This window comes from Neolamprologus brichardi, chromosome 9 (assembly GCF_056152115.1).
Source record: "Neolamprologus brichardi isolate AB-2024 chromosome 9, ASM5615211v1, whole genome shotgun sequence".
Classification (NCBI taxonomy): Eukaryota; Metazoa; Chordata; class Actinopteri; order Cichliformes; family Cichlidae; genus Neolamprologus; species Neolamprologus brichardi.
This window is the reverse complement of record NC_142112.1, coordinates 18,100,714-18,123,827: the sequence shown is the minus strand read 5'-3', so window position 1 is coordinate 18,123,827 and position 23,114 is coordinate 18,100,714. Positions and strand designations below refer to the sequence as shown.

Below are 23,114 nucleotides of genomic sequence, written 5' to 3'. Positions count from 1 at the left end.
ACTCTGGAAAAGCCTGTAAATTATATTTATCTCCGGTTGTTCCGAAAATACGAGGATCTTATGGTGCCAGTTCAGATATTATAACTGCACAGCTCAGATTCAGAGTGTCAGTGACATAAAAAGAGTCACAGAAACCCAAGCGGGCCAAAGCTTTTCAAGCCGCTCCACCTACAGCCTATGGTTTACTCCAGCTATTTCTTAATTCCAAAGCGAGAAAAAAATAGCAGGTTTTACAGTAGCAATTACATAAATTCCCATAGAGGTGGCGGCAGTGGTGGTGGCGGTGATGGAAAACTCAGTCCCAGTGTTCAAAATAAAATCCTTCACCCTGAAGGAGGAAGGAGCGTGTCCCAAAAGTTGTGAAGACATGAAAGGAGAATGTCACTGTTGCCTCTGACGTTCCTCCCCCTCCCTGCAGCCACTACTACTGAAGTTTATCTTTCTTCCTGTCTTTCATCACAGAGGTTATTAAACCCTGCGAGGGAGCTCCGCCATGTCTAATTACGCCAACGGTAAACAAAAGGAGGTCGGGTGGTGAAGGAGCGAGGAGAACGAAGAGGAGGAGGAGGAGGGAGGAGAAGAGCGACAGATGAAAAAACACAGCTGGCTGAGCGCCGTGTTATTATAATTCTTTAAGCAATACTGTTAGCTTGGTCAGTCTTTTAGCTGTGCAACTAATGACTAGCTAGGCCTAATTACAGGCCGCCGGTGCTGTGCCGGGACGTGATATTCCTTCCCCGGATGGTTGTTAACTTCCCCCACAGCCAAGGCCCAGCCCGACTCCCATTACCTCCTCAGCCCTTCCTCGCCCACAAAACCCCAAATTACCTTTAAAGGTGTTGTATTGTTCTTTTGGCAACATACACGCCAGCGTTTTCCACTGTGCACACATCAGACACACCCAGAGTGGGTGGAAATATCACGGCTGTTGTAAAAGATATTCCCGGTCTTCCCCGCACGCCTCAGAATCTAAGGCGAAACTTACGATTTACCCCACTAAACAGGAAAAACAGGAAAAACAAAAACACTGGGATAAAAGTGGCTGGTCTGAAAGCTGTGTGTGTGTGTGTGTGTGTGTGTGTCTGCTTTCAGGAGCAAAATGTGGAAAACAAAGATGATTTGTTACACTTAGAATTACACCATAATCTCAAAACTATTGCAGCAAAAATTTTTTTGGCCGATTCTGGCCTCTTTTGTCATCTGGAAGATATTTAATATCAGATGTCGATTTAAACCCAGCTCGCTAAAATGGTGCAAATGAGAAAATAACAAGGTCCAAAACCTCACAGGGATTAGAGCTGGGAAAATAAAGTTGTCCTGGTTTAAAGGTTGCTTTATAGCCCTAGCAGACCGAGCAAGGCACGAGAGTCATTTGTGGCGAATCGAGGCGCAGCAAGGCTAATTCATGAAGACCAAATCAAAATTGACAAAAATTTATTAAATGGGTCTGATGATGTCAGGGATTACTTTGGGATTAAAAACATGAGGCAGTGGAATCAGGTTGACCTCACACATCGGGGCTACACTTTGGGAGGTTATTTTTAGAAAACACACGGGCTGAATTAGTTTAAAAAGCCTCTATGTGGACGCTACTGCACACATTCGAAACAAACACGTTGCTGCCGCTCGCTCTTAGATCTCCCGCTTCTTTGGAAAAATATCCGTGAGGGCAAATTCCCGGCCAAACAGAAACTGGGGAACAGCATCCACATTTTGTTTCTCCCCATAAGCGCTCCACAAGACGGATGCTCTCCCCATCCATCGCGGCCTCCTCCCCGTTTCTGAAGTGAGTGATGCGGTATTGAAACCATATGCCCTCCTGAATTCCTCGCGGATCCTCCCATCCCATCCAATCCCTGCAGTCCTCTTGCTGGCCACGGACACACGGCTGTCGCAAGGGGGGCCTCCCTGCTTCCTGTGTAGGATCTAAATATTTACACTCCCAGTCGTCCCGAGTGGCGAGGCGGAGAGGTCTTGATGTTTTGGGTTATGTAAAGTCCAATCCTCCAGGACGCATATTTAACAGATTGTCGTTGTTAGAGCACTTTTTTCAGCAGACTCGCTCCGTGGAAAGTTTTTCATCCTCCCGATGCAGAAGGGGACACAAAAAGCTTTATACTGAAAGGGAGCGGGGTTTGAAATCCACGCTGTGTACCCCAGAATAACTTTGTCTTTACGACATCCTGCCTTAAAGTCTTCTGACGTCTCGAGCCAAAGGTGACAGCTGGGCGGTGGAGGATACAGGTCTGGAGCCAAAACTGAACATGTGGTGAGATCTAACTGTCCCGTAGCATAACAAATGATGAGTCTTTGTTCTGTGTCGTGTCAGCCAAAGCTTTCATCTAATGCAATTACTAAGAAAAAGCCCTGCAGGAATTTAACATACAACCTCTGGTGTTAACAGCAGTGCCGCGTAACCTACTGAGAAAGTCGCGGCAGATGCTCTGAACAAACAGAAGATCGAGCCAACAAATCTCAGCAGAGGGTTTTGCAGGGAGTAGCGATGAGAGCAAACCTGTCCTGGAAATGCTTCTGCGTACCGTACAGATGTTAGAGCCATTAAGCAGGGAGCAAAAGAAAGCAAAGCAAAGGTAAATCGCTACCTAAGTAGCCAGTCAGGATGGGAGGATTTGCAGCTCTATGTGAGTGCAGACAAGAGCTGTGATTAGACAAGAGGACCAAAGATAAGCCAGTTATAGCCAAGATTTGGGTTACTGTGGCACATCCTCTAACCTCTTTGGTCTGATCGTTAGCTTTAGTTGGCATCACTCTGTGCTTAGATACTCGCAGCCCCTGGAAGCACACTTACTATAGTCCAACAACGAGTGCAGAAAGCAGATGCACTGGATTCACGTACATCTAAAGGTTTGTGCGCCTAACTTGGCGAGGATAAGACCAGTATCAACAGCAAGCTGACTGAGGACTACCTTTACATACTGCAGCAGTCACACAATGAAGCCTCACAGGAGCAGCTTAGCTTTAAGCACTATAAAGGTCTGTCTCCAGAATCACACAGCAGGTGGAAGGCTGCGGATTATGGGTCGATTTAATTTGAAAAGCTTGTGAGACTCATAACATCAGGCTCATACCTTCACATTACATCATCTGTTGAGTAGGAAGAGAAGCAAGCAGGGCTAATGAGGAGGTCCGGAGGATGAGGTCACCTGTCAAGATGGATTCACCGCCTGCGCCTTAAATCACTGAATATTCAGTAGCTCACAATTCTGTGACATCGTGCCACGTTGTAAATCTCTAGCAAGACTTACTACACAGTTTACAGATGCACCAGAGGTGTGTCAGTTTAAAGTCATCTTATCATCATTCACATAGCCTGTTCTTTAATGTTTAAGCTCAAGGTTCTTCCTAATGCACTCTCTCCCTGCCACCATGCATTTAAGTCACTCCTCAGAGCAGAAGCAGTGTATGACAAATATAACAAATAACTATATTCCCTGCTCAAAAGACATGTATTGGAAAAAACTGCAATACCTTAACCATACAAAGAAAACAAAAAAATGGGCTACAATTCTCATCTGATCGGCACTGATTAAAGAGATCCGGCAAACGTCGGGTCTAATCTATCAAGCATTTCAAAGAGAGATAGTAAAACCAGATTTCAAGCACATGCTACCCATCCGCTGCTCTCTATGGGCTGGACGTCGGTGACATCAGTGGATGTAGATCATTTTTGCTATTCTGTTACATTTGAGTCTGATTGCATTCACGACTTCACTACGTAATGAGGTCAGTTAAGGTTCAGTGTTCTTGTAGACTGACCTGCTGGGCCCGGCCCTCTAGATCCCTCTGGCGGTTGTGCGGATCGATTGCGGTGCGGCTGGCGCCGTCTCCCACTAGCGGAGCGGATGGTGCGGATGTGCACTTCACTGACTTTAAAGAAGGCCACCATGAAAGGCTGCTTATCCAGTGCACCGTCGCGTCCGACGAGCCCCGCCTCCTTGGAGCTAACGCTCTGTCCTGTTAAAAAAAAAAAGATCACAGTAAGTACGAACCACAGAAGAGCAAAAATTTCCAGCAATGACTGCTGACCTTTACTTTGCTGAGAGAAAGTGATGCATTTTAACTGCTCCAACTATGGCTTTGTATTACAAAAGAGATGTGCAATTGAATCCCTCACCGCTGCTGGTCTCCACACTGATCTGCAGACCCAGGTTGTGTGCGGGACTCATCACCCACAGGTTACTAGTGGCAGTGATGTCAAACTCCAGCCAGCCCTCCTCAGCTGCCCACAGCCTGCGAGACTCCAGCAGGAACAGATCTGCCTCTCTGTGACATAATGGCAAACAAACACAAGAAGAAACTTATTACACGAAACATTAGTAATACTTGTGCCAATACTGGCATTTGTACATGGATGTACTGGAACGGTATTAAAAATGGTTGTAGTCATCTCATCTGACCAAAGAACGTGCTTCCAGTTTGCATAATCTTTCTCCACTCGTGTCCTGGCAGTTATTCTGGGCTCTTCAGATATAATTCTCACTAGTTTTCTTCCCAGAGTCTTTGAAATATTTCCCTTCCTACCTCTGACAGGCTTGTTCTGCACTGTGTGGCTCTCTGAGTGTCTTGATGATTTTTCTCATTCCAGTTCTTCACATTTGATAACTTAATGCTAAACTCACATCTTTTGTTTGTGGTGGTAAGATGCTTTCTCAGGTGACAGCTCAAACTGCTGCTGAAGTTTTTATGCTGTGTGTAAATTGGAAGTGTTTTAATGTGATTTTCCAATCTTTGACCATTACAAAGTTAAAGCACATCATTGCATAGCACATGTTTGTCCTTTATAAAAGTCAACAAGAACACCAGAGCCTGGTAATTTATGCTATTGCTGAAATAATTCTGTCATTGTTCAAATAGAAACAAACTACACAAATAATTTTGTCCTCATCTGTATTAAGTCAATTAAATACAAGCTGCTATTAGATATTATATTGCACTGCTAAAAGTGCTATGATGGACCTAATACCTGAACTATGCTTCCAGGTAACTTGACGTCCACCCCCCCAAGAAATGTAACTACACATCTGTTTGACGCAGCCCACAACGACTGAATGTGGAAAGTTATAATGTGGAGTTTCCAGTTACGTCGTAAGTCACGACATAGATTTCCCGCAGAAGTCTAAATTAGGCTTAAGGAGTCCGCTGTGCTGTTTTTCATCGGCAGCAGATCATTTTGGGTCCATGCAGCTTTACATTTTTGCCTTTTTGATTCATGATTAATAAATTCTGACTCAGTAAAACTTTGAGTGGCTCTCCCTCTTTGATGTCCTCAACAGAAATGACGATTTATATACGTTTGGTTTACTGCATTCAGTCTCATGTATAAAACACAGGGGCAGCAAAGAGCATCACTGAGATCACGCAACACTAGAAAGGGCAGATCTACCTCTTTAAGAAACCAAAGACGCAGAAGCTCTTGGTTTCTATCGAGGTAAGAGTATCATAACAAAATGACAGGAAGACGGATAGCGGCACTTAACAAAAAATGCTGGGATACTGTATTCTACTCTAGCGTAGATCTGACCTTAAAGTCTACATCTCTGAGGGACTACGAACAGGAAGGAATTAAAAGTATGATATCAGGCTACATGCATGTTAATATCATTTACAAAAAACCCAAAAGTGAGTTCATCGAATCAGGCTTCAAATGTGTCAAAAGAGGAGGGAGGGAAAAATAGTGACAGCAGAGGAGATGTAAGGAAAAGGCAGAGTGTGAATGATAAGAGGCTTCTGTCCTCCCACCGTCCCATTACAGCAGTAATAACACTGCGGCGGTCCTGTCAGACACTCCTCCACGAGACACATCAAAGCCTCGCAATCATCCAGGTGTTCAGAGAATGTCCCTGCAGTCATGCTTCAGCAGCCTCTCTTTATTGCTCATTAATGAGTGTTTCTGACGGCTTCCGTATGAGCACCTACACCCTGTTTTCCTACACGCATATGGTACTCCACCCTACTGCTGAGTTTGCACATTTGTCCCAGGTGCACTTGTGTTTCTGCATCATTGTCACGTAACGCTCGCGTGACAGAGAACAGCAGGGGAGTCGGTGAGAGAGACACCTGCAGGGTGACAGTCTACTGTACGAATGTGTTATTGACTGGCTGCTTTAAATGAACTGGAATAATAAGGTCAAGAGTCAAAGTCGTGTTTCTTTGTACCATAAATCCCCTTTACGAGTCTTGTCAGTGACTTGTTAAAATTGTTATCCAGGGTAGGAAAGTGTGACTCGCAGCTGGCCTGGTTATTTCACATGTTTCGTCTTTGAAACTGGTGCAATGGCATATTTGTAAGACCTTAAAAACGTTACACGAGTCAGACATCTGGAGGAAAAGGCAGAGATTGTAAGAACTAACTCTCCTAAGCGGGTACAGGACAGTCTTTGTCTTTTCTCAACACAAAGTCAGGCCGGCCACCTTTTTTTTTTGCATTGTAACCTGTCACATTCCTCAGCCGGGTGTCAGGCTAATTAAGCGCTCTATCATTACAGCTCGGAGTCAGAGCACGAGTCAGGTTTTATGGGAAGGAGGAGCACGAGAAAGTTAACGGGCTTCCCGCTGATTATGAAGGGACGGTTTTGCAAAACGGGGAAAAAACAATAAAGTTTTTTCTCATGTACGTGACAATACCTTAGATGATATCGGCACTGAAGAGATCGAATAATGTAAAACTGCAGTTACAAGGCGTTATTTATACACGCAGTTTATTTCTCCATCTGATAACAAGCAGGCCTTTTCTTAAAGGCATATAAATGGACATATTTTATCTCTATAACCCTATAAATCTATAAATTTCTCCAGAAATAAAAATGTTTTTACGGGAGAGAAAGCGAGAGCACAAACCAGCCGGGGACAAAGGAGAAAATAAATGTACTGTGTGTGAATCCTTTGACAGACTGAATTGGTTTTATTTAACACAAAAGAATTAATCAAGTGTAACAGTTTGTCATTCATCAATGGCTTTTTAAGGAGAGAGTTCCTTCGGCGTGTATTCACTGATAGACTAAATATATCGAGCTATGTAAGGCTAAAAACAGATATCAGACATTCTCTCCATGTTTGTGCTGGTCGACGGCGGGCGAGCTTGATAAAACACAAATGTCATTCAGAAACTCTGTTTATCTAGCCCTGCAGTCTTAATGCACAGTAAATGTTTAGCATGCATTAGCCGTGCTTTTTCTGGTGAGGATTTTGAAGTTGTGCTATTTCTGTAATGCTTGATTTTACACGATAAACACAGCAGCTGCCAAAAGTATGTGCAATGCACCGGGAGAAGGAAAGATGTTTTTACACCTCGATATCCAGAAAATGTGAATGTGAATGCTTTTGGAGCCTACAGGAACCTACCTGCAGGGCCATCGACGTGCACGTGTTTCACAGCTAAGAGCTGCTGAAACCCAAATAATTAAAGGAAAATTTAGTAGCTCAGTCCTAATACAGTGTTGCGCAAAAGCCTTGAGCTGAACCTCATTTCTTTATATTTTGCTGCGCATCGAGTTAGTGAAACATGCAAACAAACATGGCAATACAGTATCCAGTTAGCTTGTACAACAACAGAGTTTGTACAATTCGATCTTGAAAGTCAAAATTTGGTATGAACTTCTTTATTCTTCAACAGCCTGAATTCTCCAAGGCAGCTTCCTCGTCATTGCTTTAAGTAGTCTTCAGGAATGGTTCTCCAGGCATCTTCAAGGACATTCAAACTCTTCTTTGGATGTTGGCTGTCTTTTGTTCTGTTCTCTGCCGAGATGTCAGATGCTTTCCAATAGCATTGCGTGGTGGATTAAAATCTGTTGGTATTTTTCTGCGTTCGTAATTTGACAAGATCTCCAACACCACTGGCTAAGTTGCAGCTCCAAACCATGACACAGCCTCCACCCTGTTTTTCAGACGGTTGTAGACACTCACTTTTGTACCTCTCTCCCGGGCTTCCTCACATACTGATAATTTGGCTTCTTAACTCCATCAGACATGTTGTCACTGATTTTCAGTCCAGTTCTTGCGTACTTTGGCATACAACACCATTTTCTTTCTGTTTCCCTTCCTTAAGAATGGCTTCTTAACAACTGAGACTATTTCTGATAAGGCTTCAGATCCTGTATCATGTCTTTTCTGGATTTTTTTCCCCGTTTCTCAAGGACATGAGGTTCAGATACTGTTCATCTGCTGTAGATTTCCACAAATGTTTCTAAGGACACACTGCACACCATGCTGAGATATGCCAAGTTTTTAGCAAATGGCTCTTTGGAAATGACCTTATATCTGTCACACTGTGTTATCTTCGGTATTTTTCATAAATTCAACTACTATTTGTGCTCAAAAGCTTTGGTAATAATCAAATATTCTCAGCTTCAGCCAGAGAGGTGGAGGTGAGTAATTTTATGACCCCCAAATCAAACCCATACATAAGTTACAGATATCTGCTCTGCTGTGATCTCACTGTAAGTGAGACGGATGTAAAGTGCTCAAGCCAAGATCGTGCACATTTAGCACGGATAAAAAAAATTCATACAACTGAAAACCAGTAAATGATTATTATTTATTCAAGTACATTTTAAGAAATGTGAATAAAAGAGTATGCAAGAAAACCAAAACTCCCATATTTAAGATTTAGTGTGGTGCAGACAATTCTGAGATTTATTGTTTATCTAAAAAGATGATCAGTGCTTTACTGGTGTTTTACTGGAAACCATTCGACTTTAGTGAGACGTGTAAAACCACAAAACTTATTACTTCTTTTTGTTTTTCCCAAGTTAGTATAAAAATACTTTTATAGTTTTGCACAAACACAGATGAGACAATCAAGAGAAAATCTAACAGCGAATCGGACTTCAGCATAGACGTTTGAAACTCTGTAAAAGTTTATATGCTACCTGTCAGGGTGCTCCTTGACCACCTGGTAGACTTTGAGCAGGAAGGTGTCATTGCGGAAAGCACGACTCACGCACTCCTTGTAGAGGCGAAACTCGGCGGCGGTGATGGCCTCGCCCTCTGGGATCTGCGAGAGGTTGAACTTGAACTCCTTATGGTGACGCCTGTGCGGTGAGAGCTCCCTGTCGTACTCCACTGTGGGTTAGAAACACATACGCATGCTTTTAGGACCATAGCTCACACAAGGCGAGATATAAACCAGGGTGAGGAAAAAAAGCTATTAACGTAAAGCTAAATGAAGCTAATGTTCATCAGAAAAAATAGCAGGTTGATTTGTGCTTCTACGGATCAAATGGTAATCATGTCTTTTGGCCCATATGCTCTCTTTTTAGCAGCTTGATTCAAGCTCATGATCCATTTTCCACAAATAGGATCAAATTACAGATCCGCAAACAGGGTTTCATCGTAAATACGCAGTAGTGAATGATGAGCGGATATCCTTTTCAGACACGCCTTTAAAGTATGTCAAACATGTGATTTATACATAAACTCTAATAGGTTTCTTGGCTTCCACTTGCTATAAATAAATCCCTGTTATCATCAGTTCACAGCAAAAGGCCAAAAGCAGCAAACTTAGAGTCACTCTGCGACCACTTCTGACAGCGTGAAATGACGAAAACCAACAAAATTCTCTCCCTCCTATGTTTTAAGTGCAATATGCACCATAATGATAATGTGCTCTCCGGGGAATCGTTTCCGTCTCTGCTGGAGGTTTCTCTCCCACAGCGAAGGACCCGGAGAGTCGACAGACACGGGGAGTAAGATGGGGACAGGAATAAAGAGGACAATTAGAAGGCTGTGTATAGAAATGCCCAGGCCAACACTAACAGTAGACGTTATACTCATCAACGCGCTATTCTTACCCCATCACACTTTAAATAGACTCTCGTACACCCCACAGGCATGCTCACACACACGCTCTATCATCATCTGCACTTACCGCTCAGTGCAGCGAGGTTCAGCAGACTTTTCACCCCCACTGACTGAGCGCAGACCAACTTGGTACCACAGTCAGACGTATACTACCACCTCAGTTTTTCACCCACTGTGAGATCGAACACAGGCCACGTTTTCACACGACTTAGATCCATCCTCTGCCTTGATCCGTGGCCAGTCTCACGCTCCAGTTTGAACTGGTCTCGCTCCCAAACTGACCCACATGTGCAGCAAACGCCTCCAGAGAAACACAGCCACCACATCTAACCCGCTGTTGGAATACAGTAAACATGGAGGGGGCTGCAATGAGCCTTTATGCTCTCATTTATACATTAATGTGCAGCTGAAGGCAGAAAATTTATAAACATGACAATGAGGATGAGAGGGGAGATAAAAAGAGTAATTATGGCTTTTTGCTGAGCAATGGCTGTATTCAGTTGTGTGTGGGTGTGTGATGTAAATAGCTTCATTCCTGCAAAATTTCAGGATGTGCACTTTTGTCACTGCCTGCTTGAAAGACTCTTTGGAAGGACAAATGATTTGTTCATTGTTCAGACAAATCAGAAGTTTACAAACACAAACCTGACGCTCCAAACCAGAAAACTGCAAAAACCGCAAAAGCTTTTATGGAGGTTCTCACACTTGATGATCAGTTAATGCATTTGAGTGCATCGATTTGCAGCACCTGGCTGCTACTTACTCTTTTAATTCCTGTGGAAGCAGGACTGCATCGAATCCTGTGAAAACTGTCTTTTTAACTGGATCATACCAAAGCTAAAGTACCAAAGTTTAACTTATACTTTGTGCAATTAAACTTAGTTATTGAGACTGTACAAAACAGGGGGTACACCAAAGGAGCAACACAGAAATCAGCACACACTGACTAACACCTCTATGAGGAAATGTTACTGAAATATATCAAATCAAAGGTAAAGGATAATACGCTTGGTATAAACTAAGTATTTAACAATTAAGTAAATTACATTTTTGAGTAGATTACATTCAATGTAACATTTTAAAATTCAATAAAATAACATGGAAAATTACTTAAAGTCAGCATTTAAGGCATAAATATTTATTGGAGTGCTGAATAAAAGTTCATTTTATTAATTATAACATAGAAACATGTTTCCCAAAGACTTTAATTTAATATGATCAAACGTTTACCCTTTAAACCAGGTTTTGGCTTCAGGGACTCCTTATAGACCAGCAGTCCCCAACCTTTTTTGCACCACAGACAATATTTTCATGGACCGACCTTTAACCTCCTAGGACCTGGCGTCCACGTATGTGGACATCACATTTTGGGTGTTCTAGACCAAAATACTTAATTTTTCTCTACAAGGGCCTGATATCCCCTTACGGGGACATTATATTGCCACTGTTCTATTAAAATTTAAAACCAATGTCCTCATATGTGGATGTCATTTGTCTCAGAAACAAAAATTAGGTAAAAAAATAAATAAATCTGGCAATTCTTTGTTTTTACATTCATTCAGCAAAGAAGAATTTAAAATGCATGCCATGAAAGAGTTTGGGTCTTAGGAGGTTAAGCTGTCGCAGATAAATACAACAAATAAAACCAGTACCGGTAGGAAAAAAGGAAGATTTATTCATAACACACGGGAAAAGACCCACGGAAACTGAGTTAATAATAAAAATGATAAAAACCCTGAAAACCATAAATTTCACACCCGAGCCTCAACTCTCGTGGACCGGTCCGTAGCCCGGGGGTTGGGGGACCGCTGTTACAGAGGACAACATTTTCCAAGGACTTTCTCATAAACCTGATTCTGATTTATTTTGTTTGGTCTTAGTGTCCTTGAAGACATGGATCTAAATATTTCTTTATGATCACCAGCTACTGAGTTAATATGCTAAACTACACAGTGACAGCAGGATAACCGACCAAAGATGACATGGGAGGGACTAAAGGACAAAGTATGCCTCCCTTATTGAAATATGTGGTCACTGGTCACAGCATGAATCAGTCAGTTATATTTTATTTAAACAGAGTCAAAGATTAATTTTGCATAGTTTTACAGTCCAAATCTTAGGTAAGAAAGTTACAGTTTTGTACCTGAGCCAGACTTGTTAAAACCTTCTGGTAATTTTTATGATGTGGGGACCCACCCAGAAATGGACCGATGACACATTTTCCTCGAGTCATAGCAGAAGAGAAACTGTGTTGATGTGAGAACACTGGAACTAATCAGCCTCTCCCAGAAGTGCCAGCTCCACCTTGTACCTACACCCTGCAAGGTCAAAGCTCCCCTCATCTCTGGACATTTTCAACTTTTACATGAATGTTGAATTTGAGTGAGCAAAAAGAGGGCCAAGAAGGAAGACGTATCTTTCTGGCTTCACAAAAAAAAAAAAAAAAAAGCAAGCTGATGTGACTTAAATCAAAAGATTATAATAAAACGAAGCATCTCAGTTTACGTCTGTGCGAGGTCTGCCGCTCTGTACTTCAAAGACTTTCCACTGGAGCAAAGGAAACCACCTATGGAGAACAAGCTGTTATTCGCATCAGCGTCACTGCGACTTTTATCAGATGTGACAGTGACCATTTCATCATCTTATTCCAGAAGCTGCCCACACACACACACACCTGTGATAACAGGTCTGCTCTTGTGTTCAAGGGTGGATAGATCAGAAAAGCGTTCGTGTCTGTGTGTGGACGCCTTAAACAGAGGTCATGCACCCTAAATGACTTTACAACGCTCGCTTCAACACCCCTGAGCTTGAATACAAATCGCTTGAAATGTGATATTCCCCGTTTAACTGTTTTTTACTTGAAAGCTCTCTGATAGACTGTAGGTTGGTGAGAAGGTCAGGAGGAGTTTAATGTGGTGACCGTTTATTATATTTCCTGAAATAAATGGTAAATGTATAAAATAAAACAGCAGGAGCTCAAACAAAGGATTAAAAGCATGTGGAAGACAGCCCTAGTCTAACTGCACTCAAAGCCAAATTATCTCATGGACGGCTGAACTGCAGCCCTTAAAGGTGTAATCATAAAAGTGAACCGACATTTGCATATTTGGTATTTATTTATAACATGTAAAAAGACAGCTTAAGGCTACTGGTTAAATCAGCTGACATTTAAATTATTCAGGCAACAGCAGCAAAGACTGCTTTGTGTCCATGTTAACGCAGGTTTGCTGCTAACTATGGGCAGTTGCGAGAAATTTCCCAGATCTTTATTTGCGCTTAACAGTTTTTCCACCAGGCTGCTGCCTTCTTTCACACACAGAGACACAAAATCATTTCATTAGCATAGCCATGGTGCTCCAACAAGCAGCTTTAGGGAAGCACTAAGACTGTTAGCCATAGACTGTATAGAATAGATGGACATAGGCCTTTGGAATTCCAGCTATTCCAGCCATCGTGGTGTTTTGTAAAGATGTGGTGAACCTGATTGGAAAACTACATTCTTCCATTTCAGCTAACTGTCAATCACAAGCTAACTGGGACAATCAGTTATAAACTGAACATAATTCTCCACAGATCCACACAGAGCTCGCACTCTCCAGGTATTTGACTGAGGTAATAAATAAAGTTATCAGTAGAGTCATTTTCTAATAACCTTACTTATAAAAAATCACCTTCACTTGGAATCCAGCACAGCTACCTTTCAGATGGCTACTTCCATCTTTTACATACAGTCTATGGCAATACTAAGCAGTTTCCTGGAGTTCAACTGTAAACTTCTTTGTGTTTCCTGGAAACTCCAACAAAATTTACTACGATCACACAGGAGAAGTCTCGATCATTCCAGGCAAAGAAAAAAACTGTTTTTGCTAAGGTGGAAAAAAAACCCTCATGCACCATTTTCAGAAGGCTCTGATGAAATTCACAGTTTTCACATTTATTTTCATCACTTCCAAACAGAATCTCGAGGCGCTCCTCAGCTCGCTCAGCCTCATAATGAGCCTGCTCAAATCAATCACATTGCTAATTTCAGAGAAGGGACTCGCTTTAAACAGCGTCTTTATGAAGACAAGCAATTAAAGGCATGAAATATGGAGACAGACTCAGCCCCACGTCTCAGCACAGCCCTTTGCAAAGCAGCCTGGGAGCCACAGTGTTAGCAGCTAAGTAGCATTCCAGCTGCTTCTCCACCTTCTCAGCTTGAAATTCGATTGAAATCCACTGAGCTTTCGCATCTAAAATCAAAGGGAAGCCTTCACACAAGCAGCATAACCTTTGCGGTAATCCACCATGACGAGGCTTTGAGACAGGAACACACAGAAAGGAAAAGGGATTTGGATTTGCGTGATTCACAGAGGAATTTATTCGAAGCGGTTCTAAAGATGGGAAAAGAGTTATAATTACAATATTCATAGTGAGGCATGGGTGTGTGACCTCGCTGTGTTTTCATTCCATCGCTTATCACCAGTTCTTGAGAAAATCAACACAAACATAAAGTGACATAAATTTTCTCTTTCATTCTTACACAGAGGAAATTAAGGTTAACCAGAAAGCCTGACAATCCCGGGGAATTTCGCTGATGATTCACCAAAACACTGCAGGGAATTTCATCTGTTACAAGAAGGGCAAAAAGAGCAGTAAGAGTGAGCAAGGGGAGAAGAGAGGAACAAATGATGACTGCTAGGCAGAAAAAGACTGAAACAATTAATGTTTGGGAGGAAACGAAAGAAGGCAGAGAAACCGAGAAAACAAGGAAAAGAAACAGGCAGAGGCTATAAAAGAGAGGCGAGTGGATTTAGGATCATTTTAAGGAAGAAACGTTTGTGAACAACACATTAAATTGGTTGGCTTAGGCTGCTGCCCCCGCGACCCCGCGACCCGGCCCCGGATAAAGCGGATGAAGATGGATGGATGGATGGACATTAAATTGGATACGGTGAACAAAAAAAGTGATCTAAAATGACACGATGACATGGAGAGAGACGTCGATAAGATTATGTGAGGATGGGGAAAGATCGACTCGGCTGTAGGAGAGAGGAATACGTAGAGACCAAAGGGACAAAGATAAGACAGGGAAGAGGAAAGAGACGGTCCAAGGTGATATGAGAAAAGAAGCAAGAGAGACAGTGACAGAAGGAGAGTGAGTTGGACGATTTGCAGATTCACTTGGACACTCTGGCGGGAGCTGTTCTCTCATTTCCACCTGCGCAACATCTGGCGCTGCTCTCCAGCTCCTACTGCTGTATGTATTACAGCAACCCACACACACAAACACACACAGCACCACAACTTCACGATTCTGGGGATCTCTTACTTCCACACGCAGCCGTGTGGTCCATAAACACAGTCTACACTTGAAAACTATTATTAGCATATATATAATAAATTGTTATGCAATGGCTTTGTGAGTATGACTTGTCTGAAATGGCTAATAAATCAAGTTACATCAGAAATGCCTTCTTACATAAGATACCGTTCATTACATAATTTTGCACCAAATTGCATAAAAACTCAGATTAACAGCTGTTGAATCAGGCTTCCAAGTCAAATTTGGAAAGCAAAAGTTCATCCCTTAAAAAAACAGACCAAAGAAGTCTGCCGTTCATGCGAGACTGACTCCTTATCCCGACAGACCGACTTTTTATAAACCAAGGCGTGCATCCCTTTAAGAAGCAAAGGAGGAAAAAGAGGAAAAGGTGTCGAAAGAAATTCTAGCAAGAGAAAGTTTGAGCCAGATGCTGATCGTGCAGGGAGACAGCCGGGGTGCACGAGTGGACAAACAGGCGAATAAATGACGAGAAAATCTGAATCTGACAATGACTGATGATCACAAAGATTTAAAAAAAAACCCAAAAAGATTCATCTTCCAAGAAAGTGATTGTTTGCGGAGTAACACCACATTTGAAGGCGTGAGGGAGAGCAGCAGGAGAAGAAAGTATAAACAAGGAGAAGGAAATCTACTGCATGAGCAGAGGGACGACGGCAAACTAAGAATTAAAAGAAATGGGACTCATAACATGGACGCACCAACTGTTAAACCACGGATCTGTTTTTTAGCCCTTCAGCTAATTTTTGGAACATTTACCTCAGGCAAAATGGATGTGACACATCAGATAAATATCAGCCAGCATCGACGGGTAATTACCATCTTATATGGCGATATCGGTCAAAAAGGATCAATATTGGCAGATGCAAAACCGATATTTGTCTGCGATAACGATACATGCCTAATTTACAGTATAAACACTGACTGAAGAACTGCACTGTTCTTCAACATAAGGAAACAAAAATAGGGACTGTCCAGTTTGTGGTCAGCGGTCACACTCTAAATGCCACGTAGCAAATCCCTCTGAAGGACAGCTGGTTGACGGCCGCCTCTATCACATCCCTCCAACATCCTTCTACACGTCCTCCAACCACCGAGCAAGACAGCCACCACCTTCTCTCTCTACTCTGCTATTATCCTCAAAGTTATCGAGCACGTAAGGAGTTCTTATTCACAATATTTAAGGAAGACATCCTGAATCAAAACTGCATCGTCAGTTTTTCCATGTTGTAGCCTTGCATGCTATAACCCGTCCTAGAATATTACTGAGAGCAGAGCACCTGTGACCCAGATAATCTAGTCTTTAGGGATCTTTTGTTAAGTCTCTCACTGAGATTTTACCATGTTGATGACAGGCAGAGAAATTTGGTTCGCTGTGCCAATTTAAACATTTTTATTTCTTATCCTCACAGTTTCAAACATTTGAGACCCTTTGTGCGAGCGATTTTACCTCAGTCCTATGATGTTTTCTGTCACAGCTCCATTCATGCAAGACTGCTTAATTTTTTTCTGAGCAGCAGCCACACAGGGCCTTACACAGACTAATAACACGTCCAATTTTCCTTCATTTCCCAGTTTAGCTAAGATCAGCTGCTTATAGCAGACCTTTAAGTGTTTCTTTTCTACTGCTTGCATCCATCTATATATTTAACTTTTCATGAAAAGCCTGTTCCATAATGCACATGTGTGTAAAAAAAACAAAAAACAGTTACTTTGAGTCTTCATCCCATCAGGAAATAACCAATGCTGTCATTTGGTAGTCCTGTTTCAGGTACAAGACGATGCTTGACTTTTTCCTCTCATGGAAGAGAACCCCCTTGTTAAACCTTGTTAAACTAAGCTGGGCACAAACATCCAGAAGGGTGTGTAAAACATGACAAAACTAGAGTAAATCCTCGTAAAAATAAACAAAAAAAGCTTTTTTTAATCCACTATTTTCTATTAGCTACAAAGTATCTGAGTGAAATAGAGACTGAAGTACAGATAGAGTGAATAAGGAGGATTAAAAAGTGTGGACATTTTCACAAACACCCTTCAAAATGACCCTTTAAATTTTTGCACACCAAGAACCTGTCAACATTGTTAAAGACTGCGGATGGCTAAACCAATAAAAAATGATCTGGATGTGCAAGGCATGAGAAGAATCCATCTGTGTTTATGTAATTACAGCCCATAATCTGTCTGGTTTTTCTCTCAGACTTGATGGTTTCTGAGGACACATCAGATATGTCCATGCCTTCTATTTATCATTAATTTCTCCCAGCTCTCATCTAATTAAAGCTTTGCCCTGTCAGATTGACTTTTTTCGGGAAACGTTTCTCTTCGGCGATTGCCACTATTTCATTCAGAAAGAAAACATCTCATTAAGTGGAAATCTTTATGCTGTAAACACCAGTCTTTTTGAAGAGGCTGAAGCCTCAAACTCAAAATTTTATGCCTCAAACTCTTTAACCTTTGGCACCGGTGCAGTGTGGAAAGATAAAACATTGAGACATCTGTTGACTTTGGTACAGCAGAAGAATACTGGCAGCTTTCAGGACATTTACACACACTGAAGCAGCATGAGTGGCCTGAGGTGTTACCATTATGCTTGGCTGCCACCAGGAGCTGTTTTTTGCATTCAGCTGAGTAGTTTGGCTCTTTGTAGTCAGGCAGCTGGCAGCGCAGCTCTTGGGGTTGAAGTATGGATGAAGGGGTCCGCCGGGAGACATCATCAGCTTTGAGCAAGGGCATGTGTATATGTCTTTGGAGACTCATCCTGTGTTCTGATCTTCCCCTCTGACCCTGCATCAAAGCCGACACGCTGAGCGCCACAGGACCAGCCAAGGGCCACTGGCAAGAGCGCCAGTTTATATCCAATGCATGTAAGCACAACACCTAGACCTTTAAAAATGGCTCACACACATCCAGGCAAGATAATTATTTGTGCATAGGCACTGAGATATACACAGATCCATGGTTGCATTAAAAATATTATGATAAAAGGTATTTTAATTTAATTGAATCTGGCCAATTATGCTGTTGTGACATCAATGGCTTTCCCACTTGGGGAGAGAGACCGCACTTGGACGAAACTGCCTTTGGGGCTTTCTGCCAGAAGGCTTTTCGAACACATGGTCAAAGCTGTGAAAGGGTCTATTTTAACCCAAACCTCGACCTTTTCCAAAAACCTGACCAAACCTGTGGTTGAAACCAAACAAATAATAAAAATTCAAAAAATAACAATAAGTCCACAAAGTCTGAAAATAAGAACTCGACATTTGCTTTTGGTTTAACAAGGGACAAGAAGCCCACTCTTAAAAGCCCTGTGTTTCGACCGTTCATTCACCACAGGCTCACCAACACTTGGACCCTGCTGTGAGCACTTCTCACTTTAGTATTTTTCCAGTCGTCTGCACTAAACAGCAATCCTATGACATCACAAAAACACCACTGGTCAGTTGGAACAACAGCCTTGAAGCGGCATTAATGTGTCGCAGTAACAAAACTAACATGTAATATCAGATATCCCCCCACCACCACCCACCACCCACGCAGTGGCCGAAGTCAACAGTGCGCGAATTCAGGGCCAGGCAGCAGCATTCATCCATAGCGAGGGTATGAGGCAGTGAGTCCAGCCCATTTGCAGACAGTCAAGCCCCATTAACAAACAGAGAACAGCAGCCAACGGCTCTACCCTGTGTGTCCAACAGAAATCAGTAAAGGGATTTTCGCACATTAGTCTTTACTGATTACTGTTAAGTGTTGCTGACAGATGGGTGAAGACAGCCAAGGCATGCATTTAGTGCTGGAGTGGCCCAGGCACATATGAAACTATTGAGAATAGGTTTGAGTAAGAATCTACACGTCTTAAGGGATTTTTTTAAGTAAAGATATGTTTCAGGTGTGAGTCTTAGAAGAAAATAATACCAAACAGAACTCTGTCATCTGTGGTGTACAAGAATTGTGCTACTTAGCATATCAAAGCTTTACAATTATTGACTATCTATTGTCTTGGCTGCCTTTAAGACTGAGTTTAGTCACCTTTCTCACTCACTATGTGTTAACAGACCTCTCTGCATTGAATCATACTTGTTAATAATCTCTGTCTCTCTTCCACAGCATGGCTTTTGTCCTGTCTTTCTTCTCTCTCCCCAACCGGTCGCAGCAGACTGCCGCCCCTCCCTGAGCCTGGCTCTGCTGGAGGTTTCTTCCTGTTTAAAGGGAGTTTTTCCTTCCCACTGTCGCCAAAGTGCTTGCTCATATGATTGTTGGGTTTTCTGTGTATATATTATTGTAGGGTCTGCCTCAGAATATAAAGCACCTTGAGGCGACTGTTGTTGTGATTTGGTTCTGTAAAAATAAAACTGAATTCAATTGAACTTTAAGAATCTGAAGTTGAACTCTTTCCCTGTTAAAGACAATATCTGACGACCTCCCCTGTACCTTCAATAGTGAGTTTTGACACCCGACTATAAATCAATAAAGACGTGATTTGATGACCATTAGAATATTAATGGTAGCAGCAATGGTAAACAGAGGCCACCCCTTACAAACTTCTAATGCAAACCAAGTCCTTTTGTTCTTCAAGCAGCCCTGAAATATCACAGAAACTGCTCAGTTCAGAAAAGAGCTTAAGGCTTACTCCTAGTAGGCTTTTAGTGGGTAAAGAGTAAAAGTTAGGGCTAAAGGTGGGCTTCACTGTCAGCTAATTTAAATCACTAAAGTGGACTTCTCGATTGTGTTTGTGGTGTCAGTACCTTTTGGATAATTTTTAATGTATAATCTGACAAATAAAATGGTTTGTTGTTTGGGCGACTATTTTAACAGAAAAAGAAGTCTGTGCTTAACTCTTTTGATGAAATAAATATTAAATATACAGTCTATGTACAGCTATAGTTAAACTATTCCTGATTTCTGGTCTGCACCATACACAGCACAAAAGACAGATTTAATGTAAATTTATTCATATAGTACCAAATCACAGCACGAGTCACCTCAAGCACGTTTTACCGTAAAGTAAAAATCATATAGGAATCGAAAGATGAAGCTTCCAGGTCTGAAAGGTGCCTTAAACGCATGTCTTTTTAATAGCCACCAGGGGGCGATACTTGCAGTTGCAAAAAGACGTGCAGTTCTATGGAAGTCTAGGGAAAAAAACACTCTGACGTGATCTCTGCAAACACTTTCCAATGAGTTTGTGGGCTCAGTCACTCATTTTGGGTCGAACTGAGTAAAATACTGAGTATATTTTTGTAAATTATGGTCATTTCAGGATATCGTCATTAGCTAAAGCCTTGAGACTGATAAGAGGTTAGCCAGTGAATATGCCGTTTCACAGTTAGATCAAACATGGAGATGATGGAAATACTCATCCCAATGCTTCAACAAAGGACTTTCCAAACCAGTGGGTGACATCACAATAGATACCACTGATCCATCCACTGATTTAGAATGGCAAAGCATACACTGTAGAAATAATACAGCACTTCCAGAGAGAGCTAGCTATTGCATATACACAGGCACACATTCATCAGTGGCCTTGATATCGAGCCTTCTCCCCTTCCATTACCTCCCACAGGTTACAGTACATAATGATCTCACTGGACAGACATCCCCAGGAACAAAGGCCCCATTTGAACCATATAATCACATTTTTCTACAGCCATCATCTTCCACATAATCCCTGAAAAACCATTTGGGTTTTTCTAAAGACCCATCCAAAACCATGACACGTAATGTCAGGCATACCGTCCCAGGACACGCACAAACACATACACACATAAACTCACACTTATCCACCGAGTATCTGATTTCTGTTCCCACTATCCCAAAGCTCCATCACCACTGTGCTGCATTCCATACAAGATGATAAAATGAAGACTGGATACACATCTATCTTTTGTCGTTTTGAGATTTTTTAAATACGTGTGGGTTTGCATGTGTGTGTGGGTGTGTGTGTGTGTCCCTAACCCTGAGGGTAGAAGGATAATTTGCTGTAATTGCTCTTCTGCTGGGGCTTTGCTAACAGATAGATATCCGAGGTATGGCTGTTGGACTGAGCAGTATCAGTATTTTCCATCAATGTACTGACAGCTGAGTGGTAGCAGTCTCAAACCTCAGCTCTCTGTGGAGACTCCAGATGTCCTCCAGGAGCTGGATATGTCATACCTGTGTGTCAGTAGGAGATTTTCTTCCATCCCTTCAAGCACAATTTGTCAGGATTAAGATGCAAACCCACTAGCACGGATGTAGGGTTCATTAAAACCACAAGGTTATGTGATTATCAGTGTTTCTCTCTGTAGTTCTTTTCAAGAGCACTTTACGGTTCTACAAGTTAATGTATGTTAATTTAAACTAAAGTATAGCCTATTATCAAGGTAAAGTGATATAGATTAGGGAAAAAAAGGTAAGGTAATAGCTAGCCGAAAGACAAGTTAGAAAAACCAATATGAGGCAACTTAGATTGCAATGCAGCCGAGCATAAAGCAGCAGAAGTGTTAACACGGCTGGTTTCATGTATAAATGTGCACCCTAAGCACTGTTCTGTAAAAGTCTTACTTGGTTGGTCACTCTAACATTTACGGATCTCTTTTAACAGCTCAGCATGACAGACTGGCTTTCATTTGAACTCAGACTAATCTGATGAAAGTCTTAAAGCCAGTTCTTTATGGAAAAAAAATCCTAACCAGATGTTTTTCTGCACACAGGACAAAGTCTGAAAAAGTCCATCAACAATGCAACATCACCGGGTTCAAAACATAGTGTTTGTGTCGGTGTAGTCTCTGGAGGTGCACGGTAGCATCTCCAAAATCACCAAATGCTTTTCTTTTCCCCTGTTCATTTTCTTCCATAATTTCATATCCATCACAAATAAACAATATATAAAGACAGGGTCTGTGGCAGATTAAGGGAGGTAATGATTGCAATCAGAGGTTTCACAAAATTATTGCTTCCAGCTGTTTCCAGAAGTCTTTCTCCTTTCTTTATTACACACCTGCAGAATACTTCCATTGATATTTCCAAATCAAAGGAGTGTTTACGCATGAGACACAAAACCGTCCATCCATCCATCCATCCATCCATCCATCCTCTTCCACTTATCCGATTCAGGTTCACAGGAATCCTGGAGCCTATCCCAGCTCCCATAGTTCAAGAAGTGGAGTACACCATGAACAGGTCACCAGCCTGTCGCAGTGACACAAAACTATAGCTAAATTTCTTACAATAAATTCCCCCTAAAGTTGAGACCAGACCGATCAGGACCAAACAGCTTACTAACAGTACTCCATTTCAGACATGTGAGCTCCCACACAGAGTTAAAGGTTATACGTTTTGTTTTGTTTTGTGTCTGATATCTTTACTAAAGTTTCCTTCCTTAATTACATACAGGTCGTAATATCTCATATTGTCTAAGCAATTATTGAAATACAAACACCAATTTAACAAAACCCAATGCAGTTTAAGCACGGTAACCTGTTCAATTACCATAGCTCACTTCTTCAGCCTTATCTGAATGAAACATTACACACATCCCCTACCTAAAAGGGTTGTGTACCTTAAACTGCTTGTACTTCTATTGCCATCTGCTCAGTGTAGCAAGATGTTGATGCAGCTAAATCGTGCTTAAGTTACCCTGACACCAACTGGAACTTAGTACTACAACTACATCTACACTACAAATACCATGAATGAGCACATTTGTTAGCAAGTTAGCAAAAAAGTATGTGGTGGTGGATAAATAACAATCAGGCAAAAGGACATTAAACAGTGAATCTCTCGTGTTTCTGAATAATCCCAGTTCATAAAATAAAATAGAACATATAATAACACAAACTGTTACATGGTGTAGTGGTGGTTAGCACTGTTGCATCCCAGCAGGAAGGTCCTGGGTTCAAATCCACCATCTGCCCGGGGCTTTTCTGTGTGGAGTTTGCATATTCTCTCTGCATCCTTGATAAGTGGGGTTAGGTTGATTGGTGATTCTAATAAT

General features: G+C 41.8%; 1 protein-coding gene across 1 annotated transcript in view; it reads right to left on the bottom strand.

Moving 5' to 3' along the window:
* Positions 1 to 23,114, bottom strand: part of bmp6 (bone morphogenetic protein 6) — a 48,147-nt gene that overhangs the window by 11,553 nt on the left and 13,480 nt on the right. The window contains exons 2-4 of the mRNA XM_006794728.2: positions 8,889 to 9,081; positions 4,136 to 4,284; positions 3,778 to 3,975 (exon numbers count right to left, since the gene is read on the bottom strand). Of these exons, the coding sequence (XP_006794791.1) occupies positions 3,778 to 3,975; positions 4,136 to 4,284; positions 8,889 to 9,081 (540 nt within the window). The remainder of the gene's footprint in view (positions 1 to 3,777; positions 3,976 to 4,135; positions 4,285 to 8,888; positions 9,082 to 23,114) is intronic.